The following is a 12085-nucleotide window of genomic DNA, read 5'->3' as shown; positions in this document are numbered from 1 at the left end:
CAGCAGCATATGGATGTTAAACAAAACAAGGCTTAGTAGGGAAAGTTTAGATGAGTAAATAATTTTGGTTTGGTTTCTTTTTAGCCTTCAGTCACACATATCACTTAGGAACAAGCTTAGAAGAAATGCTATGACTTTTTCATGTTAATGAATAAGAGCCTAATAAGCGTGAATGAATGACTGGTCCAAATAGACATTCACACTCACCTCATTTACATGCCAGGAAGGGAGGGAATACAAATTAGGTCTGCTTCAGTCAAGGAGTATTAGCATCAGGACTGTGACCGGCAGAAAAAAACGAATGTGATCTGACCTTGGACTTAACTGCAGTCAAGTGTGACGTATTAGTTAAATTCAACAGCAGCAGCACTGCAATTGCACTGACTGATCAATAACCACTGACATTTTGCAGATTTAAAGTTATGGCTACCATGGCTACCATTGGGCCAACAACAAAGAACGTGTCAATCTTCCCTCAGTCACTAAGGATTCCCTTGGAGTAATACTGAAACATGCTGACAGTTTGGGGTCACGGAACTAAAAAAAAAAAAAGTGAAAAAGTTGATCAAAGTGGGATTTTTGATGAGTATACATGAATACAAAACTAACATACATACTCTTGTGTATTTTTGAAGTATGTTTGAACTGTCAGCATAAGGTCAGATGTCAAAAACAGGAACCAACCCTGTGCAAAAAATTTTTTTATGGGCCTCTGCTTTCCCGGTTTGCCCCAGCATGATGAAACATTTTATTTGAATTAGCTTAACCACATAAAAGGTCATAAGACAGTGTTGGTGTACCTAATATTGTGGCAGAGAGTATACAGCATATGTGTGTGCTTTAAGTGACTGTGCGTGTGTTGGATTTATGTTATCGCTGGCTCGTCACATGACAAACTCCAGGGTGAAGGTCACGGTAGCTACTACTACTACTACTACACCCACTCACACAGGCACCCACAGTCGAGTAGACACACATACACACACTCACTTAATGTTTCCAGACATGTCCATGTTAAAGGTTGACACGCAGTCCTGCTAGAGTCATTAACACTGACACCCCCTCACCACTTACAAGCACGCGCAGGCACAGACACACACACACAAGCACGCATGCACACACACGCGTACGCAACCATAATGCATCATAATGTGCGTTTGTAAGTGTGTGTGTGTGTGCATGTGGGTGCGTGAGTGTCTACATGTCTTTAGAGGTCGACAGGTGAGGCAGCGCGTAGCCTGGAAACAGCTGCCACGACAACCGGCTGCCAGAACTTGTGTGTTGCCACGGTGACAGGAGGCGGCCTACTGAATCAGAGACTCTGTTGACGTGCAAGAATGCAAAACTGTCATTATGTTCACCAGGAAACTTACCAATATGTATATTAAAATTAAAATGTCGTGTCACTCTATGCTGCTAATTACTATCTTTATTATATACAAATATACATATTCATAAATATACAGTATATGTATATACAAGTATAATAATAATTTGAGGTGCTAGAGTCAGACGATAGCACATGTTGCGGCACAGCTGGCATTGGCCTCCTGTCGAGTGTCCTTTAGCTCAGACACAGAGTATGGAAAAAAGTAAATTATTTATAACAACACAATTGTAGATGTGTATAATTAAAGACAACATTAACATACCTTCAGTATCATCTTCTTATCAGTACATTGGAAACCGGTTACTTAACAGTACAGCCGTGTCTTAAAATATTAGTTTAATTCATTTGGTGACCGTGCTCATAAAAATAAAATAAAAATCATATTGAAACAAATGCAAATGCCAATAATCTATTATTCAGCCTTTGTTAAATAATTTTTAATGTAATTTGTAAATAAAAATAAGGTTTACCTATTGGTGATGGGTGAAATTTGTTGGGTACTATGTGCCTTACATTTTGTGATCATTGCTCGTGATGTGACATGTTGTTTGTATATTACTGATTTAAATTAAAAAATAAACAAAAAATAAATAAATGGAATAAAATAAGGAAAATAGGTCTACAGTATTGTGCTTTTAAGGCCCTATTTGCTAGCCCAACGCAAATCAAACACACAATTCTTAATCTAATGGACGGAATTTTCTATACGTTCGTATTTTTGTCGGTTGAAAAGGTTGTTTGCGCCATTGTGGGGGTGAACACACTAGACCTACTTACAATATCCTTTGTGAATAGGATAAGATGGATCAAATTGCCAATGTAAATGAAGTGCAATTGAAGATGCTATCCATGGCCACAGTTCATTCTTTGTGAATTCAGCCCTGACTTTAAATGATGAAGGTGTAACGCAAAGGTGACATTATGCTTTAGAGGTTCCACTTTACTGAGAACTCTTATTGTGCATGGTTTGCAAGCTGTTTCTAATATTTTTTTTTTTCAAAAATGCCTCTAAATCAAGTCACAGTTGACAAAATTTTCCATGTGGTGAAATTCAAAGTAATGGGAGGTATTTTGTGTATATTTTTACATGATAATGAATCAGAATTCCTCTATGGTGATGACAGTGGTCTTAGTCCCAAGAAACCAAATGGATACCGCCATGCAGGATCATTCATTTCTTAAATATTATAACATATTACAAATGTGCATGCATTTTTAATACTTCAAGCTCAGTGTGACAGTTTCCTGCCACACACACAAGCATGCACACACACGCGTACCACCCCCCCACCACACAAACACACACACATACCACCCCCCCACACACACACACTTAATGGTCTTGGCTCCAGTTTTCCCTGCAGAGGAAAACCACATCCATCACTCTTCTTCAAAACACAAACCACACACTGATCTCACACACACACACGCATGTGGACACATGACACAAAGCGAAACAGTGCTTGTAAGACTTAAGTGCTTGCATCACACACTGGTCCCAAATTTACTGCAGAAACAAAGGAAAGCATTGGTCGATGGTGTCAATCAATGTTATTTAACCATGGTAACAATGATATACAGCACGTATCTGATGTCTGGCATCAATGATATATTGATTTTTGGTATCAATCTAAGGTATCTGTAACGGTACATTCCTCTGCTGTTCGTCACAAAAAGGTATTAACAGGCTTTTTTAATTGATTGCCAAGAAACACTGTTACAACCAAGAAATAATCTACCAAACACAAGTGTCCTTACTTTTTGTGTGTGATGTTTTATACAACATCTTAAATCTTTTACAAAAGCGTAACAGTAAAAGTTTAAGCAGTCTGAGTTATTATCCTATAAAACACAATTTGTTATCATTCGCCTTGATCTGAAGAGCCTGGAAGAGGCGAGGAGTTGCGTTTGCACTGCGCTCCTTTTTCTCCACGCTGCACTGGTATTCATGTTAAACTAATTCCATTCCAAACAAATTTGACGTACAGCCAAGCACTTATCGCTAGCGATGACGTAAACTGGCTAGAATTTGAGCTAAGTATTTGCTAAGAGTAGCTTGTGGCTGAAGGACAAACACTTAGCACTTCTGCTATTTCTTCTTTATCCATCGATTCACTGCAATGCTTTTTTTCCTTCTATTAAACCCTCAAGGTTGGCATCCATGCAGTGACACGCTTTCCCTAATTGCAGACCACAAACAACACTACAACGCCCAAAGGCCCCGTGTGTCTTTTTGTATCAAGCGTGCGTCACGCCATTCTTCTTATCGTTGACAAGCGAGTGAGTCATTCAGCTTGAGCCAATCACATCAAGCGTTAATAGCCGTTGGTGGGAGTGTGGTGCTTTGAGGGTGCAGGGTGAAGTCATTTGTACGATGCTCCAACCACACACAGAGATACCATCTGGATGCTGCTGACTCAGCACAACACAAAAACACACACACACAAATCTATCAGAGTGCTCCCACAGTGATCAGTCAGTATTCAACGTTTTATACTTGAGATGAACGAGAAAAATGCTGTGATATCGTAAAATAGAAAATCATTTTTGAATGTGACTTCTCCACATAGAATGTGTTCACTGTGTACACACATGTGGGCTTAATTAAGCGCCGAGGTCAGAGGTTAAGAGGACGCTATATAGGTGCCTTCCTCGAGGAAGTAAACTTTAAAACATGGAACACGTGTTGCAGCTATCAGATGAAATTCCCTCTCTCGCTCGTACTCACACGCTCTTTTTGCTTCTATGTCTCTCACCCGCTAGATCCGCTTTCAGTGAGCAGACAGCAGCTGGCAATGGAGAGGAAAAACATAGACGCCGTGGTCAAACCTGGAATGTGCGCGTGTGGATGTGTGAATAAAGGACAGTTTAGGGTGCATGCGGAGGTGACGGACGTTCAAAGTTCCTAGATGGTTTTAATCTGCAAAATCAAAGTCAAAGATACAGCTGAATCACTCGTTCCGCTTGGATGCACATTGAATTCGTTCCAGGTTTATTCCACCATGGAGAGCACAGATTGCCAAATTGTTGTATGTGCTTTCCAAAAGTTTGACATGAAAGAGCTGTACACAACTACACAACCCGTGTCTTGTCCTTTGCATACACTTTGTTGTTGCTACTTTCTACAGTATATATTACAGATTAGGTGTTAAATATTACAAAAAATATGTGTGTTATGGGGCAACAAGTTGACAAAGTATGACTTAGCCTATGCGACATCAGCCAAATGTGACCGGCGACTGACGAAAACACACCACAACAGACAATGACGTTGACCATTAAGTACCGTATTCTCCGCACTATAAGGCGCACCGGATTATAAGGCGCACCTTCAATGAATGGCCCATTTTAAAACTTTGTCCATATATAAGATATATACATTTGGCCCGCGGGCCGGACTTTGGACACGCTTAGGTGCACCTTATAGTGCGGAAAATACGGTACCTTCTGCGCATGCGAGAGTTGTAATACCCCTCCGTACCATTAGTGGCAGTAGAATCTGAACACAAAGGTCAATTCTTTCATCTCTATACAAGCCTCCGATTGCCGAGCCAGCCCTATGATGATTAATGGTATAGAAAATAGATGGCTTGACATCAGTTATGATTTTGATTAATATTGTGTAACTGACATAGCTGTATAGATATTACATATGAGTTGAAAACGCCACATTAGAGATGCAGTGACCATTAAATAAGATGTGAATATGGCTCATTAGGGGTGTACAGAACAGAATGTGATGTCAATATGATGTAATAGAAGTTCATATGTGTGTGTCTGCGTGTGTGTGTGACGGCTGGCCAGCGCTCCATGATAAAAGTATTTTGCAGCATCACTTTTAAAACAAATCCATTTTCATTCATTTTCAAAACAACAGTTATTGGTGGAATGAATGAATCATCTGGGATCAGTTCAACACTCGTAGCGATTTCCTTTTCGACTGTTTGCCTTTGTGTTGTCATGTAACTCAGCCTTTTCCTACCTTTTTTCTCTTGGCTTGATTTCTTTGTAATCCTGCATTTGATTTGGAATGAAAGCACTGTCACCCCGAGCCAACATACACATGCAGAGGAACATATGTGTCAGGCTGTAATTGAGCGGACAGAACCTGGCTGGGTGTAGCGTATTAATAGAACAGAGCGAGCGCAAGTGGAAACATTAATACGGGCTATGAGCAGGTCGAGGAAAGTGCAATTACGCTGTGATCTTCGACATATTCTGGCAATGTCGTCTCACCGTTTGATGATTTAATGATGCTCATCCAAAATTCATTAAAGAATCAAAAAGCAGTATTTTTTTCACTCTCTTTGCTCCCTTGCTAGTTTGATCCTGGAAGCTCATTTCTCCTTAATCCATCAGTAGCTCCAAAAATATAGAAAGATAAAATCGTTTAAGGCCTAGAATCCGGGGTGTCAAACTCATTTTTTGTTGCGGGTCACATTGTAGTTATGGTTTCCCTTGTGGGGCCATTAATGACGAAAAATCTAATAATTTTCTACTTTATTTTCAAAGTGGGGTTTTAAAATAATGTTGCAATATCTCACTGTTATTATAAGGGAAGACAATTTATAATTTTGGTATATTAACAAGAATCATGGAGTTGACACGAGTTGCCTTTGCGGGCCACATAAAATGATGTGGCGGGTCGGATCCGGCCCCCGGGCCTTGTGTTTGACACCGGTGGTCAAGATAGACCAACACGACATGTCTTGCAAGTCAATACGAAAAGTCAGCCGAAAGACGGCGCTTATCTCTAAAATGTAGGTCAGGTCAGTGGCATCCCAAGGCGCCGCTGTGTTTATTTTGGAGTTGAAGGTTGATTTAATCATGTGAAGCTTTATCCATTAGCTGTCAATCAAACTAAAAGCACCCTGTGACACGGGTCACATGCGGGCACACCTGCTCACCGCAGTTAATATCATCAATTCCTATTAGCTAGCACTGCTAACCAGCTAGTAAAGCACAAACACACATGCACACACACCGGATTTCTTTGTGATCGATTACATTGAAAACAGATGCTCGTCACACCAGTCCACGCGTACACCCCATATGGCTGCATGTGTGTGTGTGTGTGTGGAGAGGAGGAAGCTTTTATGGCTCGTCAGGAGACAAAGAGAAGAAGGAGGGGGAGGAAGAGGAAGTCAGCTCTTTGTATTTATCTATTTAACACTCTCACTCGTCCCCCGGTGGGTAATAAGGGCTAATCCAAATAAGAAGCACTTGTGTCTGCTTCACACAAACACACACACTTCTTCACACCCATCTGCCAGTGGATGAGTAGGCGAGAGACAAAGGGAATGATGGAGGGAGGGATTCCCTGCTCTCTCCTCAGCACCACCGCATTGTTTGTGATGACAGCATACGCACACACCAAACACACACGCATGCACACAGATAAATCACAGTTCGGTAGCACCTCCCCGTGAGTGTCCTCGCTATGACTCAGGAATCAGGGCGGCGGCCTGCCAGTGGACATTTTGACCCTGAAGAGGAAGTGATTGGATCACATGACCCCGTCTGTAAAAGACGCTGTTTTTCCTCTGGCAAGCATAAACGGCATCGACACGGGAAGGGAGGCGAGCGGTTTTCCAGGAAATCATTGCAGTGATATTTATCTTCAAGGAAGTATCATAAACCTAACAGAGGCTTTTACGTCGTCTGTAGAAGCCGGGAAAATATTTCAAAAATATATTGTTATTTAAACTGATTTATAGTTATCTATTCCTGACCTGATCTCGTAGCCGTGTGTGGAAACAAAAGTCTTTGTCATAGCCGGCACGCTTGAATTCATTTACATAAACTTACTAATTGATTAAATTGACCCCACCAATTGGGCCCTCAGTGGGAGTTTGATTAGTAACATGAATCCCCGGCAACCTTTTCGCAAATAAATTACATTGTCACACACTCCCTCCCCCATTCGCTTTACATTGAACTTTCATCTGGCTGAAAGATGGAGGAACGTAATATGCTTTATGTGTGTGTGAGTCCAAGTCAATGAACGGATTACTGATTACTCGGCCGTGTAATGTGTCTGTTCACCAGGCGCACACAATTTATATGCACTGCAAAGCGGTACTGTTTTTTGGCATGTGAATAAACTTAAGGTAAACGGAGCAACAATGTCGGCATCATGTTGAAGTGTCATTTGCAGCAAGTACTGAAATCACATTGGACGTTCCAAATAAATCAATGAGAACACTTGTGTCATACAGATATGGATATTCGGTTGTAGATTATTGATAACCTATGATGAAATAGATCACTCAATCGTTAAAATGTCCCATCTGAGGTGAATTTAAGACTAATGACTTCATCTCAGCCCTGACGACAAGAAGACACTCAGCGTGATGAAGCAGCCACACCCCCCATCGCTGGTCTTACTAGCCAATCGACGGACAACATAAGGTCCAGCGTTTCTCTTTCAACGTTGACAGCCGGGCTACCAAATATTTATCTTTAAAAAGCCAGTACCCTCATAAAAGATGAAGACAAATGGTCAGCAAAGAGACAACTATAACCCGGTTCTTTGCTTCTTTGTAAATCAATATGTTAATCCCATAGTACAATAACACCAGGTGAATCTTAATTTGGAAAAACAGAAGGTACCGTATTGACATGCTAACACATGTAGCAGCTGCATGGCGTCTAAAGAGCATGGATGTAAATATGAAGCCGTGTGTGTGTGTGTGTGTGTGTGTGTGTGTGTGTGTGTGTGTGTGTGTGTGTGTGTGTGTGCGCGTGCATCACTTACTTCCTGTCTCCAACTGATAATTCTAGTTACTATTTATAAAATGGCTGATTAAAATTGACATGCAGCATTTTTCTGCTTGCGTGAATACTTAGCACGCGTACACACTCGCAATCAACTTCTTTTGTGTGCTTTTGCCAATTCATTCAGCAGAAAATGTGACTCATTGAAACACATTTGAAGGAGGGGTGGAACTACTGGGATAGATCTGAATATTCTAAATAATTGAAAAGGGATATGGAGAAAAAAAGTTCAGATAAAAAATGATGGAAATGAATCCAACACCCGTCAAACTATCAGGAAAGATTTATGAACCACGCTGATGCCTATTTTTAACATTTTAATATATGTAACTTTCACACAAAAATGAAAAGTATACCAATGATCGCCGGAAAAGATAAAAAAAAAAAAAAGACACTTTACTGTCCTGATGGCAATACCAGTAAGTGGCCTAGTTAGAATTGCACCTATCTGTAAAACATTATAAATCAAAGCAAGGGCCGGTTTCGTGTTGTTGAATCAGCCGAGTCACTGCCCGAAACCGTTACCGCCACTAATCTGATCCCGCCAAAGTGTCAAGTGAAGGAGAGACATGGCGGCGCGGAGAAGACATTATTAAATCTTATGGACTCATGACAGACAGCGAGTATCCATTAAGGCGGCAGCGGGGCCGAGATGCATTTCAGATGAATAATAGACAACTAACGAGACCTCGCCGGGAACTTGAAGGAAATGGATACGCAAGCGCCTTGTTAACGGGTTTTGCACAAGTGGACGCACAAACAAGGAAGTGACGAGGCCTTTCGCTATGCTTGAGCACTTTGGCATCACCGTTGATGTGCTGCGACTAATCTTGTAAAGTGGCTTGTTTAGGTTCATCCCAGTACATACAGTAAACAGTTTAGATGGGCAAATGCCATTTGAAGTTTCTCCCAAAAGTGAAAAATAACAACACTAAAGTTTGTCAAATGTTTTCATTATGAAGGTAATTTCTTTTTTATCTGCCTTTTGGGGAAAGTTGAATGTCAACACTGGCCCTAAAGTTTCACCAAGAATAAATATCTCAATTCGAGGAAAAATATGCAGGGGTGATTATAGGATCAGAAGTTTAGGAGTGCTGTGTGTTTTGCCTCCAGAAAGCATCAGCGAGGGAGACATTCATTTAAACAGCAAAGGAAGTATACAGTGATCCCTCGCTACTTCGCGTTTCGTTTATCGCGGCTTCACTACATCGCAGAATTTTTTTCAAATTAAAAAACAATTTAAAAATCAAAATAAAACTTCTAAATTGAGGAAACGTGTCTAACCTTCAGGACAATGTAATATTGCTCCAAATGTTCGTTTACATTCCTTTACAAGTCCGTTTTCGCGTGTTAGCACGATCGTTTTTGGAAACAATTATCCGCGATAAACGAGGGATTACTGTAATTCACAATCAATGCGGAAAATAATACCCGATTCAAATGGTCGGATAATTAGCAAGGTCCGCTGAGTAACAATCCTGATCATTTGAATAAGGTGTGTTGGAACAGGAAGACATAAAAATCATGCAGGACACCGACCCTCGAGGACCGGAGTTGCCTACCCGAGTCTAACCCATTACTGCCAAAATGGAAACCATCCAACTCAATTAAATCTGGTCTTTGGTTCGCTGATGTAAATCATTCACTCATCAAGGGAGTACAGCCATGCTTTTAACTTGATCACAGTGTGTTGCCATGGCAACTTGGCCCTGCCATTTGCCGGTATTTTGATAAGAGCATCACAGTGTCGCTCAAGTTGAAAGATGATGGCTTGGTTGCAGGGCACCATCGAATACTACAATAAATAAATCACTGCTCTTTTAACCAAGTCAACAAGTCTCAAGTCAAGCTTTTAATGCGTTTAGTCAAGAGTGGTGAGTGAAAGGGGAGGGGGGGGGGGGGGCAGTTGAATCTATAATCCATCTTTCCCATTTGTCAAAAATTGCAAAACTCACAAAATGCTCTAGATTCAGCAGTAACATGAAGTGAAACTTCTATTGAGGAATATGACCACCACCAATTCCTGCAATGTTCGCAGACCCACAAAACCAATCGATGCCAAAGCCCATCGATTGATTGACACTCCAGTAATACAAAAAAAATCTGACACTTGGGCTTTTTAAAATGGCAATAATGTATTTAAAATGTGCATACAGTCACGTGATGTCTCCGTGAACACAGGAGACATCAACACAGACGACGAGCGCGCGCGCACACGCACGCGCCGTCTGCAGAGGCTTGAACATCATTGCGATAACGTCATTGAGTTGCACATTAGGGAACACTGGCTTCTTGGAGCAGCTGATTCGAGCATGGGAGTCTTCTTGCTTTTTTTATATGTGCACACACACACAGATACTGACAGAAAGTCACAATGAACGTGCACACATGCAAAGAAGCACACACGGGGGAGGAGATGTTAAAAACTGCAGAGCGACACCGGGCTGATGTGCAACAAACGAGCCTCCCTCCTCACGCCGAGATAAAACATTAAGGTCCCATATCTGATCCATTTTTAGTCGTGCCCTTCCCTCCCTCCACTCCACCCCGGTCTTCATACCTGTTTTGAAGAATGCATCAGTGTCGGGGTCGCTGGGCGCCTCCTCGGCCGCTTCTACGGGGTTCATGCCGGATTCCGGTTCGACACAACCCCACCGCCAAATGAGTCAAAACAAAAGAGACGCAAAGGTAGAAAAAAATCAATCCACTCGGTGTTAGTCCTCACATGTCCAAGGTACACTTTAGGTGGGCTCCATCACGCTCCCAGGCTTGCTTTCTGTCGCCTTCTGCGTTTGTTTGGAGCCTGAAGGCTGGCGGCGCTCCTCTCTATTGTTCCCCGTCCAACCTCCCCGCTGCTCCGCCAGGGTCTCTCTGCCTCCCCCTCCCTCCTTCCAGCCGCCCGCCTCCTCCCTCCCTCCCTCCCCTCCCCTCCTTCCATCCCCTCCCTCCGTTCAATCCACTGACCTTTATTAGCATCATATGTGTTAGTTAGAGTTCGACTCTGACCAAATACAGACAAAGAAGACCTTGGATGGTTGCTGATTGTGTGAATCTGTGAATCAATGTTGAGATACCGACGTAATGCGTTTGTGTGTTCGGAAACTTTGTTTCGTCATCTTGAGTGGAAGCTGAATGTCAATCATTTATATTCATATGTAAACAAAAATTAATATTATATACTATAGTGGGGATGCATGGCGAGAACGTCCGCCTCACAGTTCAGAGGAGCAGGGTTTGATTACGGCTCCGGCCTTCCTATGTGAAGTTTGCATGTTCTCCCCGTGCCTGCATGTTTTTTTTCTGGGTACTCTGGTTTACTCCCACATTCTGAAAAACATGCATGGTAAGCCGATTGACCACTCTGATTGTGAATGCGAGGGTTGTTTGTCTGTGTGACCTGCGATTGACTGACAGCCACTTCAAGGTGACCCCCCCCCGCCTACCGCCATGGCATAGTCCTAAATATGACTATATTTGCATTTTTTGGCAGATCTGTGATTATTTGTGACAAAACTGTTATCGTTATGTGAATCATGGAACGAAACAAAACATAGCTCAGAGTCCTAAACGAAGCCACAGATTCAAGTTGACTGCAACAAAAACAATGCTTTCAAGAAGACGCCAAACAGCAATCTGTCACCACATGCAAATAAGCAAATGAGCAGTGGAATCTTACCAGCTATTGTAAATGAACTCCCTTAGCAGTATTAAAGCGGTGCCGAGACAGAGACTTTATTGACAAACAGCGCTCAAGTGGACTGACGTGGTTGTTTCATAATGTAGCGTGTCCTTTTTTATGTCAGGCAGCGACAAGATTTGCATCCAATCTGGTTAGTTTCCTGTCTTCTACTTCATTTGCCCATGAGTCCTTTTAAATGTTGTTTCACTCCTTTGTTTGTATTTCCTGTGGCAAACGTT

General features: G+C 41.9%; 1 protein-coding gene across 3 annotated transcripts in view; it reads right to left on the bottom strand.

Moving 5' to 3' along the window:
- The window catches only part of kalrna (kalirin RhoGEF kinase a), a 57128-nt gene extending 46097 nt beyond the window's left edge, over positions 1-11031 (bottom strand). The window contains exon 1 of one of the 3 annotated variants that reach the window (XM_049727426.2): positions 10728-11031. In XM_049727426.2, coding sequence (XP_049583383.1) covers positions 10728-10794 — 67 coding nt within the window. In that variant the 5' untranslated portion in view covers positions 10795-11031. The remainder of the gene's footprint in view (positions 1-10727) is intronic. The other 2 variants (XM_049727425.1, XM_049727424.2) reach the window with 2 other exon arrangements.
- Between the last annotated feature and the right edge of the window lie 1054 nt (positions 11032-12085).

Source organism: Syngnathus scovelli, chromosome 8, assembly GCF_024217435.2.
Source record: "Syngnathus scovelli strain Florida chromosome 8, RoL_Ssco_1.2, whole genome shotgun sequence".
In the NCBI taxonomy this organism is placed as follows: Eukaryota; Metazoa; Chordata; class Actinopteri; order Syngnathiformes; family Syngnathidae; genus Syngnathus; species Syngnathus scovelli.
This window is presented reverse-complemented; position numbering and strand designations above follow the sequence as displayed.